The sequence below is a fragment of the Pseudorasbora parva genome, chromosome 14, assembly GCF_024679245.1.
Source record: "Pseudorasbora parva isolate DD20220531a chromosome 14, ASM2467924v1, whole genome shotgun sequence".
NCBI classification, from domain to species: Eukaryota; Metazoa; Chordata; class Actinopteri; order Cypriniformes; family Gobionidae; genus Pseudorasbora; species Pseudorasbora parva.
The window spans coordinates 30,483,798-30,507,153 of NC_090185.1; the positions used below are offsets into that span (position 1 = coordinate 30,483,798).

At 40.2% G+C, this 23,356-nt stretch overlaps 1 protein-coding gene across 2 annotated transcripts in view; it reads left to right on the forward strand.

Annotated features, from left to right (window-relative positions):
- tp53bp2b (tumor protein p53 binding protein, 2b) overlaps window positions 1–23,104 on the forward strand; it is a 43,242-nt gene extending 20,138 nt beyond the window's left edge. The window contains exons 4-18 of one of the 2 annotated variants that reach the window (XM_067416201.1): window positions 661–737; window positions 3,345–3,446; window positions 3,883–4,060; window positions 6,742–6,926; window positions 7,178–7,342; window positions 7,449–7,623; window positions 9,096–9,224; window positions 10,786–10,865; window positions 10,975–11,368; window positions 13,588–14,342; window positions 17,937–18,074; window positions 19,717–19,850; window positions 19,931–20,097; window positions 20,188–20,387; window positions 22,505–23,104. In XM_067416201.1, coding sequence (XP_067272302.1) covers window positions 661–737; window positions 3,345–3,446; window positions 3,883–4,060; window positions 6,742–6,926; window positions 7,178–7,342; window positions 7,449–7,623; window positions 9,096–9,224; window positions 10,786–10,865; window positions 10,975–11,368; window positions 13,588–14,342; window positions 17,937–18,074; window positions 19,717–19,850; window positions 19,931–20,097; window positions 20,188–20,387; window positions 22,505–22,546 — 2,921 coding nt within the window. In that variant the 3' untranslated portion in view covers window positions 22,547–23,104. Of the gene's footprint in view, window positions 1–660; window positions 738–3,344; window positions 3,447–3,882; window positions 4,061–6,741; window positions 6,927–7,177; window positions 7,343–7,445; window positions 7,624–9,095; window positions 9,225–10,785; window positions 10,866–10,974; window positions 11,369–13,587; window positions 14,343–17,936; window positions 18,075–19,716; window positions 19,851–19,930; window positions 20,098–20,187; window positions 20,388–22,504 lie in introns of both variants that reach the window. The other variant, XM_067416200.1, reaches the window with a different exon arrangement.
- Window positions 23,105–23,356: the final 252 nt, after the last annotated feature.

Below are 23,356 nucleotides of genomic sequence, written 5' to 3' on the forward strand. Positions count from 1 at the left end.
ATCGGCTCTGCGCGGCTGGCTTTACCTCACAAAGAGTTCCTTATTTTTCTGTCGAGCGTAATTATGTCAATTACACACAGTTTGACTTGTATCCGTGGTGTTAGTGGTTTGTTTTCACACAAAATTGAGGTAAAACCCTATGCTTGTGTAATCGGTAAGCCCTGATTAAGACCCCTGTGGTGTGAGACTGTGACCAAGAACATTATTTGGGTATTGTTTCATTCCTAGACGGGTTTATCCAGTAACCCACATAAGCGGCGCTAGCGGTGCCAGTGCTGATGTTATGTAAGTGGGACCCTGGCACAGGCAGTCATATGCAGGATAATTGAGCGCTAGTTGTTTGCCTCAGCCAAACAGTCATTATGTAATGAGGTTCACCCAAGCACTGAAACCCAAGTTTACCCGCCACTCTTTTTTTTTTTTCAGGCTAAAATACAGTATTCCTGGCCTTTATTGTGTGTAAGCTAAATGCTAACTGTTGAGCTTTGAATCAAAGTCTTAATATGCACTTCTCCTTTTAACAAGCTGCATGATTTTAGGCATCATTTGTTTTCTTCGCAAAAAGTTCTTGACTAGTTATCCGTCAAAGTGTAATATACATCCCTCACCCTACGTATGAGCAATACTGGTGTTAACACTGCTAACTTTCTTTGACTACAGGAGGTCACAGAGCTCCAGAGGCTCTTGCCAAGAGAAACGCAGTGAAAGGGACATTGGACAGACACATGGAAAATGGAGTGAGTATGAATTTCCTCAAAGATTTGTTAATCTCAAGCAGCAATCTTGAAGCCAATACGGAAGTAATGTAAACTGCAATTCCTCGACTGGCCACTAGGGACAGGCTCCAGAAGAGAGCAGAATCTCATTGAGCCCCATGTTAAAATTTCCAACTTTACAGCAGAAAAAAACATGTTTACAGCCTGGAACAAATTGTGGTTTTAGTCTATACGGCTAATTTTGCCCTTCATGACAACTGTGAGGGGGGTATATTTTATTATAACTCATTCGTTTACGTTATATAAAGCCTTAAAGTTCTGCATTATTAAGAGCGTGGTTACTTTGAGTGACAGGTGGATAGCCATTTATCCGCTGTCTATAGTTATTGCGTCACCTAAGCTCCGCCCACATCCCACCTTTTTGCCCATTTTCTGTTATCCGGGAGTGACACGCGATGGATGACTCGCTCGCAAGATGGCGACGCCCAGCTCGCCCATACTTTAAGCTTGAGATCGGCTTATCGGAATCCTATGGGTGACGTCACAGACACTACGTCCATTTTTTTTACAGTCTATGGTTAATCTGCTAAACTCCACCCCCCTTGTTTACTGTCGCTAACTCGGGCATGAATTCGAAACTTTCAGTAAAATGTACCATAAATTGGTAAAGATTAAATAGATATTATTTGTGCATGAGCTGGAATGAATTATGACATTGCAAAGAATTTTTATAATTCAAAGAATCTGTTTATTTTAACATTAAATGAGATTTTTTGAAGGAGCGATCACTCTCACGCTAGCTGGACGCTTGCCGCTCTTTTTATTTATCACCTTTCTTTATATCACATATTTTAGTAACCATCTACATTTGAAAGCTTACGGACTTTAAATTTAAAAAGGTTTTGAAATTGGGCGTTGCGTTACCATGGAAACGGTACTCTATTCTTTTAGTGGCTCCTCCCCTAGTGGGCGGGGTCAGGTTTCATATTACAAAAGGTATTTTAACCTTTATAATCAAAACCTTTTCTAAGCTTGACAAAACATATTTTCTGAAAGGACTGAGTCTCAAGGCGTCATGGAAGTGAAATTTGGAAAGAAGAAACATAATTTTTTACAGGAGAATGCAAAATTTCAATGGAATGTAGGTGAGGCCTGGTGTATATTTTTGGTACAGCACTTAAACAAAATCTCAGAAACATACATTTGTGTGATGTCATTGTCAAATTTGGAACACAAATTGGTTAGACGTATGGCTTTGATTTTATAGTCATCTTATACAAATTTAATAAAAATAGTTTCTACAGTACATTTGATTTACAGTAAATTTAAGCTTCCATACATTTTTCATACTTTTCATTTTTCGTAGTGCTTTCATTTTCAGGTCTATATTCCAAAGCATTCTTAAATTACAACCATTTAATGCTCAAGGAGGTTATAGTGAAGGGGTTAAAGATTTCGAAAAACAGCATATGTTGGGGTAATGCATTACAAGTAACATGAGTAATGTAATCAGATTACTTTTTCAAGTAACGAAGTACTTATACATTAACAACAAAATATTTAGTAACGCAAGTTACTTTGTTTTTCCATTTACTGACGGACAGCTCCCCTGTCAAAAATTACTTTAAATAAACATCACATTCGTTCTCCTGCATCTGATTCTTCTGCGATCCATAATGGCAGTACAGCTGAAAGATTTGTTTGAGTTGCGCCCTCTACTGTACAGAAGTGAATTTGCATTTCATTTAGCATGAGGCTTTTTCATTTCACTTTTGGTGTGCCAAAAATAGCACTATTATTATGTTTTTTTAAGGGTTAGTTCACCCAAAAAGTAAAATTCAGTCATTAATTACTTAGCCTAATGTCGTTTGACACCCGTAAGATCTCCGTTCATCTTCCGAACACAGATGAAGATGTTTGTGTCCGATGGCTCAGAAAGGCCTTTATTGACACCAATGTCATTTCCTCTCTCAAGACCCATAAAGGCACTAAAGACGTCGTTACAAAGCCCATCTCACTACAGTGGCTCTACAATCATTTGATGAAGCGACGAGAATATTTTTTGTGCGCAAAACAAACTAAATACCGACTTGTATAGTGATGGGCCGATTTCAAAACAGAGTTTCGAACGGTTATGAATCCGCGTATTGATTTATGATTCGGATCACGTGCCAAACTGCTGAAATCACGTAACATTGGCAATCCGAATAACGACGTCTTTAGTGCCTTTATGGGTCTTGAGAGAGGAAATGACATTGGTGTCAATAAAGGCCCTTCTGAGCCATCGGATTTCAACAAAAATCAATTTTTTTGTATTCCGAAGATGAATGAAGGTCTTGCGGGTGTCGAACGACATGAGGGTAATCTAGGCTAGGCTAGGTTTCATTTTTGGGTGAACTAACCCTATCCCTAAAACAAAAAAACATGCCCAGCAAAGGTGAGAAAAAGTAATGCAAATGTGACGCAATATTGCAATGCATTACTTTTAAAAGTAACTTTTCCCATAACGGCATATATGTGACCTGATAATGTTTTACCATATTTTACCATGTTAAATTCATTTAAATCAACCTTTAAAAATGTTCTAATATATCTGTCCTAAAATAGCAAACACTGATATTCTTTCAGATGGTGGCCCCTCATATGGACATCACCCTCAGCGAGTTGCAAGAGATGGCGTCACGGCAACAACAACAGATCAACTCACAACAACAGCTCCTGGCCACAAAGGTAGCCTACTGCACCCCTGACAAAAATTACTATTCAATTATTTTTTCACAACTTAAAGGGACACTTTGTGCAATAAATTCATTTGCTCATTCCAATCCTGAATGACTTTCTATCTTCCATCAAACACAAAAGGATATATTTAGCAGAATGTCCAAGCTGCTCTTTTCCATACAATGTAAATGAATGTGGACCGAGGCTGTGTGGAAAAGAACACCATCACCTGACCAAGTCCTTCATGGTGTCATTAAGGTTGTTTGAATAAAATGACAGCATAGTATCATACAGTGAATGCCATTATCATCTTTTTCGTCATGTCATATCATAACTGATTTGTCCATTATCAGCATTAATGAAAACAGTAGGCATATCGTTCTGAAACTTAATGGTGTCTGAAAATGAGTTTTGGCTGAGATTGTGTCCTGACGCCTCCTCACAGGAACAGCGACTGCGGTTCCTGAAGCTGCAGGACCAGCGGCAGCAACAGCAGCAGGCGTCCGAGCAGGAGAAACTGCGACTGCTGCGGGAGAACGCAGAGAACCAGGAGGCCAAACTCCGCAGGGTTCGAGCTCTGAAAGGACAAGTGGAACAGAAACGCATCAGCAATAGCAAACTAGGTCAGAACCAGTGGACTCATGAGGGAAAGTGGGTTAGAAACGCTGAAAATGCATGTAACATTGACCTTCTTTGAAGGATATTGGTTCAAGGTGAAGTTTGAGGGAGAGTGTTTGGGATGCCTGTTTAAAAATAGTCTTTTTTGCTTTTTTGTTTGGTGCAGTGGTGTAGAAATGTGTTTTCTAAAATAAACCAATTAATTTAACTAAAAAGATTAACACTAAAGAATATGTTATATTATTATTAGTGCTCTCAAATCGATTAATTGTATCTAACATAAAAATCTATGTGTATTTGTTTATATATTATATATATATTAAAAAAAAAAAAAATATATATATATATATATATATATATATATATATATATATATATATATATATATATATATATATATATATATATATACACACACACACCAATTATGACCACCTTCCTAATATTGTGTTGGTGCCAAAACAGCCCTGACCCATCAAGGCATGGACTTCCACTGTGGTATCTGGCACCAAGCCGTTAGCAGCAGATCCTTTAAAGGGTTAGTTCACACAAAAAAGAAATTGATGTCATTAATGACCATAATGTCGTTCCACACCCGTAAGACCTCCATAAGAACACAGTTTAAGATATTTTATATTTAGTCCGACTGCGTATCTAAGTGTATGCACACTATACTGTCCATGTCCAGAAAGGGAATAAAAACATCATCTAAGTAGTCCATATGTGACCTCAGTTGGTTAATTAGAATCTCTTGAAGCATCGAAAATACATTTAGGTCCAAAAATCCCCAAAACTACGACTTTATTCAGCATTGTCTTTTGGTCCAAAAATAACAAAAACTACGGCTTCCGCGTTTGTTTTCAAACCTCAAAAAAAGATTCAAACAGTCATGAATCAGTGTATTGATTCATTATTCGGATCGTGTGTCAAACTGCTGAAATCACGTGATATTGGCGATATGAATCATGAATCTATCGGCTGAATCATGACCGTTTGAATCTTTATTTGAGGTTTGAAAACAAACACAGAAGAGAAGACAATGCTGAATAAAGTCGTAGTTTTTGTGATTTTTGGACCTAAATGTATTTTCCATGCTTCAAGAGATTCTAACTAACTAACTGATGTCACATTTGGACTACTTTGATGATGTTTTTATTCCCTTTCTGGACATGGACAGAATAGTGTGCATACACTTGGATACGCTCTCGGACTAAATATAAAATATCTTAAATTGTGTTCTGAAGATGAACGGAGGTCTTACGGGTGTGGAACGACATTAGGGTGAGTCAATTTCATTTTTGAAACTAACCCTTTAAGTCCTGTAAATTGCGAGATTGGGCCTCCATTGATCTGACTTGTTTGTTCAGCACATCCGACAGATGCTCGATTGGTTTGAGATCTGGGAAATTTAGAGGCCAAGTCAACACCTCAAACTTGTTGTTGTGCTCCTCAAACCGTTGCTAAACCATTTTTGCTGCAACAATGCTTAAGTAGGTGGTACGTATCAAAGTAACATCCACATGGATGGCAGGAGCCAATGTTTCCCAGCAGAACATTGCCCAAAGCATCACACTGCCTCCACTGGCCTTCCTTCTTCCCATAGTGCATCCTGGTGCCATGTGTTCCCCAGGTAAGCGACACACACGCACACCCGGCCATCTGTGTGATGTTAAAGAAAATGTGATTCATCAGACCAGGCCACCTTCTTCCATTGCTCTGTGGTCCAGTTCTAATGCTCACGTGTCCACTGTTGGTGCTTCCGGCGGTGGACAGGGGTCAGCATGTGCACCCTGACTGGTCTGCAGCTATGCAGCCCCATACACAACAAACTGTGATGCACTGTGTATTCTGACACCTTTCTATCAGAACCAGCATTAACTTCTTGAGCAATCTGAGCTACAGTAGCTGGTCTGTTTGATCGGACCACACGGGCCAGCCTTCGCTCCTCACGTGCATCAATGAGCCTTGGCCGCCCATGACCCTTTCACCGGTTCTCCACTGTTCCTTCCTTGGAGCACTTTTGTTAGATACTGACCACTGCAGACCGGGAACACCCCACAAGAGCTGCAGTTTTGGAGATGCTCTGACCCATCCAGCCATCACAATTTGCCCCTTGTCAAACTCGCTCAAATCCTTACGCTTGCCCATTTTGAGAACAAAATGTTCATTAATCGAAATTAATTGATTTGAAAGCACTAATTTATTATTATTGACTTATAATATGGTTATATTACTTAATGTTATTTAAATAACTTTATCTATAGCTTATTTTTTATTTGATGAAACTATTTATATAATTTTTAAATAAATTATTAAAAACAATCAAACTCAAAAGTTATTTTACCTAAATTTTCCAAGCCAATTGGTTTGATGAGCTAATTTGACTTCCCACTGAGTAATTCAGATTTACTTTAGCTATAATCTATATTGAGATCTATAAAGCTAGACATTTATGCACAGTTTAATTTAAAAAAGTTTTAGGACTTTTTCCTAAATCATTTAGAAGATGTAATTTGTTGTGGATCATTTGCCCACTAATGGAAAAGTTCATCCTGCTGTTTCTGTTATATAAAAATGCCATTAGCGGCTAAATTAATCAGCAGAGACAACAACAAATGTTCTTGCTTATGGGAATGAGAAGTTAATTAACAAGTGAATTATGTACCTCATTTTTCTCACTCTGTAGTGGAGGAAATCGAGCAGATGAACGGTCTGTTCCAGCAGAAGCAGCGGGAGCTGGTGGTGGCCGTCAGCAGGGTGGAGGAGTTGAGTCGACAACTGGACATGTTACGTGGCGGAAAAATGGACGTCTCGCACGAGGCTGGACCGAGCTCCAGTGGAGAACTAGAGCGACTGTATAAAGAACTTCAGGTAGCTTTTTTCCTCTTGGTCTACAGCTTGCAATTCACACATGCAGTGGTATTTGGACACACTTAAAGTATTGAATTATATAATAAAATATCAAACAAAGTAGCATTTATTTAAAAATAAATATAGCAGGAATACTCCTTTCAGGCTTTAAATTTGGTTTTTAAATTGAGAATTTGAAAAAAAACTTTATAGTCTCTAGCACAAAATTCAACAGTCCCTCTTTTGTTTCTGGGGTTTTCTCCTTTCAACAGCTGAGGAATAAATTGAATCAGGAGCAAAGTGCCAAACTCCAGCAGCAGAGAGAGAATCTAAACAAGAAGAACTCAGAAATGGCCGCAATGGACAAAAGAGTGGCTGAACTGAGAGAGAGGCTCTGGAAGAAAAAAGCTGCTCTCCAACAGAAAGAGAACTTGCCTGTGAGCATCTCGATAACTAACATTTCCTCCTCTTTTTGGACACAAATTTAGTTTGTGACGGACAGAAATACTTTCTCTCATTCTCTGTCTCTTCCGCTTCCAGCAGCCATCTGAAGGGCAGAGCTCTCAGCCCATCGGCCCTTCCAGGGTTGCCGCTGTTGGGCCGTACATCCAGACCACCCCAGCTCCTCCGGTTCCTCCCAGGCAGGAAATTCTGGTGAAGCCTGCTTATCCCGATGGCACAGCCACGCTTCCCAAACCCCTCCCTAAACCGACTACAGGTGCGTGTATACATATGGAATGTGCAGTATTTATATATATATATATATATATATATATATATATATATATACCATTATAATATTGTCAAAAATATCAATATTTCGATATGCATCGATACTAAAATATCTGAAACGGTTTCAATACTCCTTTTCTGCAGTATCGATACACTGATACCAGCTGCGTGTTCTCGCTCTCTTCTCTCCGACAGCGAATTGACACACTTCCACCTCCTCTAACTCACAGTGCGTGTCCATTTGCACGGAGCAGAGCAAGGGTTTTCAATTAATTCCTATGGAAGTTGAGCGCCATGCTAACGTGAAGCTCATCTTCAATAGCAATGAATTGAAAACGCTCGCTCTGCACTGCGCCAATGGACATGGACCGTCACTCATCCCCTTCAATCCGTTTGAATAGTGCTCGTATTGCGTATTCCCGCCGGTCCCGCTTTCATAAAGCCACCTAATTCAGCTTGCGAGAACCAAATTGGCTTCTTTTCCGTGGCTTATTGCATTTAAAGGTGCAGTGTGTAATATATATTGACATAAATGCACTATAATATACATAACTATGTTTTCAGTGGTGTATAAAGACCTTACATAATGTACGGTTATGTTTTTATTACCATAGAATCTACATACACAGCGGGTCCCCTTAGAAATCACCATTTTGCGCCGGCATGTTTCTACAGTAGCCCTGAACAGACAAACTTCTCGACAAAGCGCTAGCTACTCTCTGCTGTCTCAGATGACAACATATTTGTCCTGCGTCAGGAACCGTAGTTCGAAAGTGAGGGGTGAGTGGTTGTATTTCGCAACCTCACCACTAGAGGCCGCTAAAATTCACACACTGCACCTTCAAAGGTCAAATACATGCAAAATTGTGTCAAAATGCCGTCTTGGCGAGTATTCAGGTCAATAGTCAGTTTTGGAACGTAAATAGCTGACAAAGAAAACGCATGTTGTTTAACAGTATATTAGATCTGTGCATAAACTCTTAAAGTGACAGCAGCCTAATAAACCTTCTAGCCTAATTAATCTGCATTACATTTTTACATTGAAAACTACCTTGTTATTTACATTTGATTACTTTATTTTCTGCAGTATTTCTTAACTTCTGATAGACCCACCTGAAAACCTTAAAGCCCTGTTTATTAAATGTGTCTCTTTATTCTATTGTTGTTGCTTTTTTGTCAGTGTAGTTCAGTGATTCAAATAACACTTAACACATATGCTGTGTGTAAGCTATTGCAAACAAAATGACCCAAATTATCAAAAAATGATCTGTATGGCGGTGTGTATATATGGTTTTCTCCGTGGTATTGAATATCGATATTTTTCAAGGTATCGTATCGAAGTTGGAATTTCCAATATTGTGACAACACTCATCATACCTCTCCCAGCCCAATTTGTGTTTGTATCCGCCCTATTGCACCTATAACCCCTGATTTATATTTTCATAATTCTATTTCCAGGTATTGGTTTCTTGACGAGTAAGATCTCCAAAGTGTCGGATTTGTTTTCCAACACAGAAACCAACAGCAGCACCCATGGCCACTCCTCCACCCTTCCCCGTATGACCAGCCACGGATCCCAGGAAAAAGGTACACCTCTCTCTCTTCAACCATTCAAAACCTGCAGTCAAACTCAAGCCATTGGTTGAGCCATAAGTTGACATGTCAGACCGCGTAAACAAACAAAGCAATATTTTGATAGCGCCACAGTGTTTACACTCTTCAAGAAGTCAACCACGAATGGGTTACTTGAAGCTATCTCTCCACTAAACTGGGATAAGCAAAAGCATTTAACATCCACTACACACTTCACCTTTTATATCAGTTAAAAACCCATAGACAGTGTGTTACTCCAGTGAGAAATCCTAATGTTTGAATTTTTAAAGGTGTCATGAACTGGCTTCTGGGAAAAAAATTATACTGTTGTCTGAGGTCAACTAATGACATTTGCGGGTTTTTTACATTCAAAAACATCATAACTAATAAGTAATAGTCTATTTTCTACACTGGTTTTGAGGCTCTCTCCTGAACGCTGGGTTTTGATGGGCGTGACGCACTGGAGACTTGGAAGTAAATGCCCACGGCTAGGATAAGATTAGCATATTTAATGAGCTTCAGCTCCCCTGTCAGTTCACATGAGGGAGGGATTGTTTTGAAAGCGGCAACCGGAATAAATGTCTTTATCAAACAAACACAATGATTTATTTCTCATCCACCCGCGATTGATTGGACTATTATTTTTGTATTACATTGCCCACCCTATCGGTCGATATAAGCGCGAAATGCACGCTTCAAATGTCAAGTCAAGAGAGAGTGAACAGCACAGATCAAGACCGGAATATTCTTTCACTATTTGAGATTCATCGGTCTGCCAACGAGCTTACGTTTTGGTAGCCCGTCTGGAAAACACAGCCACGGGATGTTGGACTTTGCGAGCCCTGGCCCATACGTGTCCAGCATGCTAAAGGTTTGTTAAGTTAGACATGTAGACATAATCAAAACGATCAATAACAATGCAATACTATTACATATAAAAAACACGTTTTACTCACATAAGTGTGTTGCACCATTCCTCCTGTCGAATCCAATATAGAAGAAACAGCATTGTGTTTAAATCTCAATATGTCTGCAAATCCAGCATCGACCTGAGATTTGTTTACAAACGATTCAAACGTGGGTAAAATGAAGCAAACATACATACATTTTTTCCCCACTTGAGCTGAAACTTTATTAAAAATAAAGTTCAGCCACTCATTCCTAATATTAGTATCTGAAGGAACCTTATACAGTGACTGTTCTTCCACAACCAGGAATAGTGCAATATCTTTAGATCTTCTTCAGCATGTTTATTGCTGCTGGCTAGTGTGATCTGATGAGTCAGTGGGTGGGGCTACACCTGCTTATTATTCTGTAGAGGCGGTGTTTCATCAGTCGATGACGTCAAGCTGCGAACACGATCGTTTGCTGGGCCTGGTGTCTATAAAAGCTTTTCTTTGACTAACAAAAAAAGTTTTCAGCTTTGAAACTTACAGGATAATCTTATATTACCATGACCTTTTATATATCAAAAGCTCAAGGGAAAGTTGATTTCTCAATTCATCACCCCTTTAAGAGTAATGATTAAGCTGTTTTCTTGAATGTCTGTTCGTAGATCCTGAGGCAGATTTGAGACCGCCGCCATTGCCCTTACGCAAGAACCAGAGTAGTGAGGACCTCTTGAGGGATGCCCAGGTACTGCATTGAGTGCCTGAATTTAACAGTTTTCAGATATTTGCAATAAATGAATGCCAATGTGTAGGTATTATGTAATAAACAAACACTAATGCCTCTTCAATCCTAGTCTGCAGGTAGAACGTTTGGGAAGGTTCCACCTCCTGTTCCCAGCAAGCCTAAACCTGCTCTACCAGGCCAGTCCACCTTCAGTAAACCTCCTTACAGTACAGGCACCTTCCCTGGCAAAGCCAGATCAGCCAATCAGAAACCTCCAATGCCCCTTCCATCCCAAAACAACACCTTACCCCTACCTCTGCCCCCTAAACCGGACACGTTACCTGCTGCTACAGTACGTCCTTTCACGTCAGATACTTCAGCTGGGAAAGAGACGTCCACCCCCACTACACTCCACAAGCCCCAGACAGTGGCAGCAAGCTCCATCTACTCCATGTACACCCAACAGAACAGTCTTGGAAAGGGTTACCAAGGGCAAAGTACGCTCACCCGTTCACAGCCTCGATGTGAGTACCGTCAGCACACCAGACACCCAAACAAATGTAGAGATAATCTAGTATTAAAGGAATGGTTCACCCAAAACCAACAACTCTGCCACCATTTACTCATCATCATAAACACTAATTTTGTTGTCAAACTGTAGTCTGAGATTTGCAAGACTTTGTTTGGAAATGCTTTGGTTTACACCAATCAGGCATAACATTATGACCTAATGTTGTATTGGTCCCCCTTTTGCTGCCAAAACAGCTCTGACTCGTCGAGACATGAACTAGACCCCTGAAGGTGTGCTGTGGTATCTGGCACCAAGATGTTAGCAGCAGATTCTTTAAGTCCTGTAAATTGCGAGGTGGGGCCTCCGTGGATTGGGGCTTGTTTATTCAGCACATCCCACAGATGCTCGATTGGATTGAGATCTGGGGAATTTGGAGGCCAAATCAAAACCTTAAACTTGTTGTTGTGGCCCTTAAACCATTCCTGAACCATTTTTGCTTTGTGGCAGGAGCATTATCCTGCTGAAAGAGACCACAGCCACCAGGGAATACCGTTTCCATTAAAGGACGCACATGCACCCGGTCATCCATGTGATGTAAAAGAAAACGTCAGACCTTTATCAGACCAGGCCAGCTCCTTCCATTGCTCTGAGGTCCAGTTCTGATGCTCACGTGTCCACTGTTGGTGCTTTCGGCGTCGGACAGGGGTCAGCATGGGCACCCTGACTGGTCTGCAGCTATACAGCCCCATACACAACAAACTGAGGTGTACTGTGTATTCTGACACCTTTCTCTCAGAACCAGCATTAACTTCTTGAGCAATTTGAGCTACAGTAGCTCGACTGTTTGATCGGAACCGCACGGGAAAGCCTTCGTTTCCCACGTGCATCAATGAGCCTTGGCCGCCCATGACCCTTTCACCGGTTCACCACTGGTCCTTCCTTGGAGCACTTTTGATAGATACTGACCACTGCAGACCAGGAACACCCCACAAGAGCTGCAGTTTTGGAGATGCTCTGACCCAGTCGTCTAGCCATCACCATTTGGCCCTTGTCAATCTCACTCAAATAACAAGAATATTTATTTCTTAGTGATGATCCAGACATTGCGTCTGAGCGTTTTGAAGTTCCAAAACTTTCTTTAGTTCACTTTAAAGTTATTTAGGCCAGAAACACGGATATATTACAGCCTCTGATTTGGATATAGTATTTAAACCAAGCTGCTTAATTATTAAAAGAAGAAGTCTGTTGGACTTGTTTTCGACACAATTTTGCTTAGATTTTGTGGAAATTCCAAATGGCATTTTGTGTCCTTGAATAACATTTAGGCAAGTGGACACATTACCATGCTACACTGTATTCATTATATTTACAAGTGTTATTCATTTTTTTAGCACAAACCAGATGGAAAGACAGTATGCAAGTTGGAATAAATTTGAATTAAAGACACAAGGAGACAGTATTTGGCACAGAAGAGTTATTTGCCACAAGCTGTACACATTTATTTAACACATTAGCAAGTTTATGTGTGTGCAGTGTGATGTGTGCTTTTAGGGTGTACCAAAAAAGTACATATGGGAATGTAAGTAGTGCTTTATACAGAGTGAGTAGGGCTTATAGTGAAGCTCACTTTTCACAAAGAGAAGGAAAGTAATTATTCCTTTGTTACATAACTTAGTGGTCATTTGCTTCCAGCTTTGGTTTGCATATCTTTAAAAACTAGGAGCACATAGGCAAATTGCTCTGTTTGCAAAGGTACACTTTGTGTCACGGAAACAAATGTGGCACGGAAACAAATGTTAAATGAGGATATAGTCATAAAATATAATATATTATCATTAACAGTCAAGCCAAATTTTATTCAGACACCTTCAAAAAAATGTTTTGACATGGTCAGGTCAAAGTATTTGATTAATTTTGGTTACAAATTTGTATACATTTTACTGGTAGTCCACTTTATGAAGAATTTTTGGGTATAATTTGTCAGTTTAAACTGTTTTGCTATCCTCATTTACATAAATGAACTATGGTGTCCTGCACCCACTGGTTACAAAATGATAACTGGTATTTTGGTGTGTTTAATTTTTGGTTTGACTATATATGCAATTCCTCAGTAATGTACATTATGTTCTTATTTTAGTGGTCGCTCTGGAATATAAACAGCAACTGACACCCAACATGTTTATTATATTTGTTTTTATAAAGTACCTGATCCTCACTCCTTTCCTCTCACAGTATACGGTAAACCAGTCATCCCATCCAGTGGGGGGCAGTACCTTATTCAGGACAGCAGTCAGCTTGAGAAAATTGGAGGTCTAGATGGTGACCAAGTGGACCAGGGCAACAACATGGCCCCTGCATCCTCCTCTGTTGAGGGCCAGGAGGTAGAACGCGTTCCCCGGCCCCTCAGCCCAACCAAACTTCTCCCGTTCCTCTCAAATTCCCATCGGCTCCAGAGCGACGTTGACTTGGAGGCCCTGAGGAAGAGACTGCACCATGCGCCCAGGCCTCTTAAAAAGCGCGGCTCCATAACAGAATCCGAGGGGCCTGGTGGACCCAACATCCAGAAGCTCCTCTACCAGAAGACCACATTGGCAGCCATGGAGACCATTATAACCCCAGCTGCCTTTCAAGCAGAAGGCGAGGATGGGTGCAGGCCGGTAGCTGACGAGGGCACTAGATCCCAGGAGGGACATCATGATACTACGATACCTGAGTGTGAGCGAGAGGAGGAGGAGCTGACGCCTCCACCGCTTCCACCTCGATCGCCTGTACTGGATGATAGCACAATTTCTAGCACTGGATCGAAGGAACCACAGCTTAAGGAAGAGAAGGAAGTCTACGGCCCGGCTGCTCCAGAGCCTTATGTTGAGGAGTACCCACCTTACCCACCACCTCCATATCCCTGCATGACAGAGCAGGAGGGACCAGGGGAGGACAGCAGCAATATGAAGGCTCCGGAGGTCACAGGACAGGTCACACTACCACCGGTAGGTACTTCTATATTCCCTAAAGGCACAACTTTATCTATTGAGGGCTAAAGGGACTCTGAATGACGTGGGCCACTTTGGGTCACTGCAATTTACTGTCAATTTCAGCAAGAGTTGACGATTTAAAGGGATATTTCACTCAAAAATGCCTTGCTCTAATGTCATTCCGAACCCGTAAGACCTTTGTTCATCTTCAGATATTTTATATGAAATCCGAGAGCTCTGTAACCCCACCATAGACAGCTATTTAATGAACACTTTCAGGGTCCAGAAAGGTAAAAAAAAAAAAAAAATGTAATTGTTAAAATAGTCCATGTGACTCCAGTGGTTCAACCTGAATTATATGACGCAATAAGAAATACTTTTTGTGCCCTAACAGGCATTTTTTTACTTGGGGTGTCCCCGAATAGTCGAAGATTCGATGCATCGATATGCAAAGACGGATTCGACCACTGATCTTACAGTCGAATCTTTACGGCGGTTATGAAATGAGGATCGTACCATTTTGGCAATATGGGGGTGCGACCCCCTTTAGGCATAATCGGCTTAAGAAGGTGCATGTAAACACACTCAAAGTCTTCTTTTCCTCTCTATGCAGGTATTTTTTTTAGGTTTATTTATCAAAATGTTCTTTTATATATGTGTGGGATGTTCTGTATTTCGATCGTGGCTTTAAAGCAGCACTAGGTAACTTTTCAACCTTCATAATATATTTTCAAGACTCTTGTGATAATACATCGACTTACAATAGGTTGAATGACACGTCTGCCATAGCTTGATGGGGTCTGTATCGTTTTTAATCGTACTTTTAAACTCCGAGTTTCAGGTAGTAATCCGAGAAAAAAAAGAACTACAAAATTCGACTGCTTTACGGCATATACGTCACTTCCACCAACACCCACACTTCCTTAAATTCGGATGTGCGAGCCCAACTTTGTTCGTCGGATAATATAGTCATGTCCGAAGCAGCAGAGACAAATAAGAAAGAAAAGGTTTTGTTGGAGGAATGCAATTCACACACACAGATGATTGGACTATCTGTCGACCATAGAAAGATTCGACGATTATGATTCGAATGTCTAAATCCTTAGTCGGGGACACCCCTAGTTTTTACCAATCAAGAAACGTAATATTAATTGATGTAGGTGTTATGATCTGTGAATATACAGCCATAAAACGAAAACAGCTACTTTGTCTTGATCAGCGTTTCCCAACTCTGATCCTGAAGTTTGCCCAACACTGCACATTTTGTATGTCTTTTTAATCAAACTCACTTAATTAAACTCATCAGTTTGATAGTAGAGACTCCAAGATCTCACATGGGTGTCATATAAGGTAGACACCCAAAATGTAGCTGGGTTGGTCTTGATGGACTGGTCAAAATTGAATATCTTTTTTTGCTGTGCTAAGGTGTGCAAGCATTTTAGCATAGTCAGGTACTGACTCAACACTGAGCAGTCCATTACAGACCAACGCTCTCTGCAAAAAAAAAGCCTGACAGTATTATGTAGCAAGTCTTGGGCGACACAAAAGTGCCCATAAAAGGTGTATGGACACAAAAGGTGACGCCTGCTGATTCATAAAATGACAATAAGGACACCCTATGGTGATTTGGCCTTTATTTGTGTGACTATGAAGTGCACAAGACCATCGGGTGTCCAATTTGTCATCAACAAGCTGTTACATCTCCAAAATGTAGACTCGGAAAAAGACCCTTAAGGGATGAGGATGATATTTGGGATAGGTTTCTTGTCTTTATAGAAAACTCTCTAGCCTACATTTAGCCTACAGATTTAGTGAAGTATGGCCACAGATAGAAAGAGGAAGAGACAAAGAAAGGGTGAAGACAAGTCAGGTCAGTAGAGATTCCAATCAAACCATCCATTCCGGCCTGTTGCCTAGCAACTAGCCACACTAAGATTCCAAGCACTCCGCCGCAGATCTCATTAAACATTTAAATGGAGCAGAAGTGGCAACCAGTGACCCTCGATGGGCTTTTAATATATGCAAAATGAAAGAGTGGCTCATGTCTGGCCAACACCTAAGATCATTACTTGATGTCCAAGAACTTTACCACTTAATTTATGAAGAAATGCGTAAATTACACAATTTCCTTCTAGTGTAGAGTTTACGCGACAAATCTTTAGAATATTTTCTTTGAATGTCCGTTTTTGCGATAGCTCAGTATATTCCTGTAACATCGCTGATGAAGTAGGTTCACTTATTGGGCATTGAAATGTTTGAAGTGGTTCAAAAACCCGTTAGATCTTACCTTCGTGATGTGGAAATAAAAACCAAAAGACAGAACACAATAAGTGCAGCGTTGAGAAGGGGCGTGGCTACATAAGTTCTAGATAGTTCTAGAAACGTAGTTATAGGAACTTTCCACCAGGTCTTTTCCTGGTTGCATTCGCACCGCCAGTAGGAACTCTGAAGTGACGTAAACTGCGCTTGTTGTTGTGGATTTTATTTTGACATCATGGCAGACCTTTATTTTGATGGCGCTGAGAAAGCCAAAACCTGAGCACACAGCTCTCACATTCTCCATCTTCATTAGTTTACGATCTGTTTAACCGTCCTGTGGAATACGTTATTAGATAGAACTGTTACACACAAAAAAGTAGACTATATGAAATGTATATGAAAAAGTGTTAGCGTTTGCCGTGTGGTTGATGTCGAGTGTCGCCATCTGAGCAAAATTACATAATCATGTTTCGCCCAGTCCCCTCAAAGTTGCGTTGGGTTTTCTCTTTATTGTAAATGTCGTGAGGTCTATCTATCACTCTTTGCCATGTAACGTAAATGCATACAGTAAGCTATAATCTGCGTGTTTACACTCCATTTTTTAAAAATGGCTGGTGTTTAGTGTGCATTCGGCCAATCAGCATTCCCATACGTCACTGCTAGTTCCTATTTTGCTGGGTAGACCCTACTCTGAAGTAGGGGCTAATTTAGTTCCTCCAAAAGAAGTTCCTAGAACTAAAATCATTCCTAGTTCCTGCAGTGCGAACTCGCCAAAAACTTGGTACTTCTGCCAACAGTTCTAAGAACTATGAAAAAGTTCCAGAGATCATAACAATAATCCATATCAATTGAGTAATTTAGTCAACATTTTCTGAAGAGACTTGATCGGTTTATATTATTGGTTCTTGAGAAGCTCAAAACTTGCTGCATAACACAAGAATAAACCTCATTGGTTCTTGAGGCAGCTCAAATGTTTTGCATAACACGAAAATTAACCTCAATGGTTCTTGCTGAACCTCAAACTTGCTGGAGAATGAACCTCATTGGTTCTTGAAGAAGCTCAAACGTGCTGAAAAATGAACCCCATTGGTTGTAGCAGAAGCTCAAACGTGCTGCGTAGCACATAAGAATGGACCAAATTGGTTCTTGAAGAAGCTCAAATGTGTTGTGTAACACAAGAATGAACCTCATTGGTTTAGGGAAAATGCTTGAGCTTCCGTTTACCACAACTGATGTGTGAGTTGATGAACGTTTATATGTGAATAAAAGCCTAAATTCAATCTGTTCATATAAAGCGCCAAAATCTGGGTATTTCCCCCCAATAGTAATTCCTCCTCTTGTGTTTTTCAGGGTAAAAGAACAAATCTGCGCAAGACAGGCTCGGAGCGCATCAACCACGGGATGCGTGTGCGCTTCAACCCCCTGGCCCTCCTGCTGGACTCCTCTTTAGAGGGCGAGTACGACCTCGTCCAGAGGATCATATATGAGGTGAGGAATTGGTCGAGCTCAATTGCATACTAGGGCTGCAACAAACGATAATTTTGATAATCGATTATTCTAATGATTATTAAAACGATTAATTGCCTAATAATCGATCAGTACCATCGCCGTTGGCGACTAATCAGTAAGTTTTGAATAAAGATCCAATTAGTTAAAACATTGAGGTATACAGTGCCCTCCACAATTATTGGCACCCTTTTTTAGGATGTGGTCATGGACTTCTAAAAATTCTCCTTTTTTTTAAACAGCATAGAACCCAAATGCAAAAAAAAAGAGAAAAATCCAACCTTTCATTTAAGTACATTACTTTGGTGGTAAAAAAATCACAGATTTAGAAATAAAAAAAAACCTGAAATCATGTGTCCCACAATTATTGACACCCCTGATGTTAATACTTTGTTCCACCCCCTTTTGCCAACCAGAGAGCACTTAATCTCCTCCTAAATTATCGGTGTCAATAATTTTCTTCTACCACAAATAGCATTTGTAAGGGCTGCATTACGGCCGTTTCACACCGCAAGCGTGAGGGGCGCGTGAGCAGCGCGTATTTTTTTCGGCGCCCATGTTAATCAATGAGTGCATTCACACCGGGAGCAGGAGCAGCCCGTGAGCGTCAAGCAGGAGCGTCGCGTGAGCAGCAGTGAAGCGGGGGTTTCGGCTGCGAGCCTATTTTTGCTGCGCTGCTGATGCTCCTAACGCTCAATTAAAGTGAAAGCACACTTTTAAAGGACAAAATAAATGTGATTTCACACAAAAAGTGCATAAAATACACACAGGAAGCACGTGTAGTGAATTTGAACAGTAACTGGAGTATGTCAAAAAAGAAAACGAAGAATAAAAAATATCTGTGGAAGATTTTAGCAATTTAAACTTGTTTTGATTATTCAGTTTGGGTGAAAGTATGGTTATGATTATAAAAAAGTAAATTAAACTAGCCAGAAAATATAAAAAACTTTCGTTTAGTATTTAATACTCAGACAGGTAAAGGCTCTCGGTCTGCAGCTGCAGTCACGGTGTAAAGCGAAAGCACACTTTTGTTGGACAAAAGAAATATATCACAAAAGCGCTCAAAATGCACACAAGAAGCACATGTGGTGTGTTTTAACAATAACTAGAGTATGTCATTAAAGAAAACGAAGAAAAAAAATCATCTGTGGAAGATTTACCCATTTAAACTTCAGTTTGGGTAAAAGTATTATAAAAAGTAAAGTAAACTAGCCAGAAAATATAATAATTTATTTTAGTTTAGCATTTAATACTCAGACAGGTATAGGCTCTATCATTGTGGGAGCCGCTGCACCAACGTGCAGTGTGAATACTCTCGCGCGTCTGCAGCTGCAGTCACGGTGTAGTTACGCTGAAGTGCTGCTCACGCTTGCGGTGTGAAACAGGCGTTACACTCTAGCTCCACAGCGCCATAGCGGTCAAATCACGATGTTGCAGGACCTTACATTAGGCCATGTGAGATCAAACGATATCAAAAGATATTAGTCGACAATTTTTTATTGTCGACCATGTCGACTGATTGTTTAGTCCTATTGCATACTTGGTCCACAAGCAAGTAGTATAACAATTAGACATATGCATTGCAGGTTAGCATTTCAAGTATGTGTCTTAATGTCATATTCAGGTGGATGACCCCAGCTTGCCCAATGATGAGGGCATCACTGCTCTGCACAATGCTGTGTGCGCTGGACACACAGAAATCGTAAAGTTCCTGGTGCAGTACGGAGTGAACGCGAATGCTGCGGACAGCGATGGATGGTGAGTGAAAAACATTTGTAAGCACAGGATAATTCTGTCCATAATTAAATGCGACAAACCGAAACATCTTTTTATTTTAGGACCCCCCTGCACTGCGCTGCTTCTTGTAATAACGTGCAAGTGTGCAAGTTTCTGGTGGAATCGGGAGCTGCCGTATACGCCACAACCTACAGTGACATGCAGACGGCGGCAGACAAGTGCGAGGAGATGGAAGAAGGATACGCCCAATGCTCTCAGTTTCTCTATGGTGAGAAACATTGCAAAAAAATAGGACTTTTTGTAGCTCAACTGGTATAGGATCGCAGTAAATCTGTAGCATTAAGGTGTTTTTCCACAGGTGTGCAAGAGAAGATGGGCATCATGAACAGGGGTGTAGTTTACGCCCTTTGGGACTACGATGCTGAGAGCCCAGATGAGTTGTCCTTTAATGAAGGAGACTGCCTGACTGTCCTACGAAGAGAGGACAGTGAAGAAACAGAGTGGTGGTGGGCAAGATGTGCCGACAATGAGGGCTACATACCTCGCAATCTCCTCGGGGTAAGGAAATGCCTTTATTTTTTTGAATTGGTGTTCATTTCGTTAATTAATTCTATGATGAAAAAATGACCTGACTAAGACTATGACGTGACGATGAGGAGGCGACACAACAAAGGCATAAAAAAGACGAGATTCAAATGTAGTTAAAAAATAAAAACTTGACAAAACTACAAGCTTTCTTGCTTGCGGTAGCCAGATTTCAAGAATTGGAATCCCCAATTAGAGCTTTTCTGTTAAAAGAACATGTTTTTACCCAGTGTTTTACTTAAAGGAACTGTATGTAAGAAATGTATTTCAATGAATCATAAAATGGCCCTGATATGTCACTCGACATTAAGAAATCAAATTAATTTTATATACTTATATCACTGACAACAGTAGTCCGGCCAGAATATTGTCATTTAAAAGTTGTTGTCTTAGCCCTCAGCTGATGTTGATGTTGACATGTTGTGTTCTGGCCTGAAGCTCCACCCCCAACCTGTCGACCAATCACGATGTCAGTCGTGTTTCGGCATCCGGGTTGCCAGATCTGCTCTAGTTACCACAGCTGCAAACGTTCCTGCTGATCCTGCAGCCAATCTGGCAACCTCGAGTCAGGGGGAGGGGGAGAGGGGATACACCGCTCTACAGTCCGCTCTTAAAGTGATCGCAGTACCAGTTTTGGCCACAATCTTACATACACTTCCTTTAACTCTCTCCCGGCCATTGACGGAATTTTCCAGCTTTCCGTGTAATCACCGTTATGTGGTAGGGGGCGCTATGACCCCTCTTCTGTAAGAGTACTGAATATCCTGATCAAAACACAGGCAAAGAAGATGCAGAAACAAGCAATATAATATGTAATGATATGCACATGTGAAAAAATGCGATCATTAAACACCAAACATGGATCTTGACTATATTCTGCGCCTTGGTGTGTCAATAAGTATTTTTTGCTGTTGTGTTAATAGAAAAACAAAAGTGCAATAATTCTAGTGAAATGTAAACAAATATATATTTATTAGAATTTTGAGAAAATTGGGATTATCAATTTAAACATTATCCAGCATGACCAAAATGTGAAGTTTTCATTGACTAAAACTCGACTAAAATTTGACTAAACAAAAACAGGACAAGGTTGACTAAATATGATTTTAAAAAGTACATTCGACACAGGACTTATACCTAAGGTCCTATCATACACACGGCGCAATGTGATTTTTTTTTTTTTTTTTTTTGCTAGTTTCATTCTGAGTTATCATTTTCACGTCCAGTACCACGTTATTTAAATAGCTAATTTACTCGTACCCATCTGTTCAACCATTGGTGTGCTGGTCTGATGTGTTCAGGCGCATTGTTTGGCGCGTTGCTATTTTGAGAAACTGAAAACGACTGCGCCATTGACCAACAAAAACCTGGTCTAAAGTCAACAGCGCAGTATTTTTTGCTATTTAAAGAGCATGTTAGCAATATGCACCTATGGGCGAGTGCACAACGCACGTACACTCTGCTTGTTACACACACAGGGACGCGCAGCAGCACACAAACATTTTTAAATATTAAAGATAATATTCCGCTCAGTTCAGTCTTTCCGCTCGCAAATTCCACCATGTAAATAGCAAGTCCGCCATGGTGCGAGCGCAACTGGCTTTTAAAGGGAAGGGGAGATGAGACTCTGATTGGTTTATTGCACGCCCAAAAAACACCCATGACTTATTAAGAGACTAGGCACAACCCTTTTGGACCATGAGCCTAGCACTCCGACCATTTTCCATCGTTAAACTGGACACTCCCTAAGCGCACATGCGCCTCAGACCATAAAAAATAGGCCCTGAGAGTAAATAATCAAAAAAATAGCTGTGTCAAAACTGTCAATGATATTATGCTCATTTTGAAAAACTATTCTGCCAAATCCAGTAAGGTAGGTGTACAGTAAGGTGTACAAAACACACAGGAAGCAATTTTGTGTAAAAAATGATTGCATAAGGAATATTTCTGCACTTTTTTAACTTAATAGTTAGACTTTGAAGTCGTTAAATAAAGCATTTTGTTGAGAATTATTTGTTTAAAGCTTTCGCCTCATCTCGGACTTGCTGCAGTTTTGCTAGCGATTGCTGATATTTGTTTTTCCTCTGTAGCTCTACCCCCGAATCAAGCCCAGGCAGAGGAGCCTTGCGTAAAATAGTCCAAATCAGCACTGATGCGTCTGACGTTTCCCGAGAGGCATCGTTTCAACAGTCATTTCGCAGAGCAACTTCTGAAGATGAACTCGTCACATTTACGCATTTGTGAAAAGCTACGAATAGTTTCATGTTTGTATGTTATACATGTTAGGTTAAAATCGTTGGTAGAACAGGTAGTTTAGATGCACATTTCAAGCATGTACAGTTAAACGAAGGAAGAATGAAGAATGTATGAATGGTACAGATGCTTTTATAGTCATCTGAGTATTATATCTCATATGAAGGATACTTTGTGGTCATTTTTCATCTGAAATGTTCTGTATTCACTAATGCTGATTTGTTTCACAAAGTGCAAAACAAAAAGCATTCATCTTTTGAAGGTAAAATTAGAGTTTTATATAATATTTTTTTCTTTTATTCATAACGCCATGTTACATAAACCTCTTCTTATGGTGCTTGCTGCTACGCTACAACAGTGTGTTCTGTGAACAATTAACAATTTATTGCGCAAAGACAGCTTTCATTTATCATAATAAAACTTTTCAAAACTTCTGACTCGCTGTTTTTTCGTCTTTTCCCCCCGGTTTCGATTGGAATGTTTTGTGGTATGATTCAAAATCATCTATATTGATATGCAGGGTTTCTGCAGGATTTATGAAGGTAAATTTAAGACTAATAAATTGAAGGGAACATAACACGTCAGTATGTTCTCTACATGTAAATCTCTAAGCACACAATGAGTTGTATTAGTGATGTTAATCCAACAGATCTTCATAACATAACTTTTTAATTATTTTTCCTCAAAAA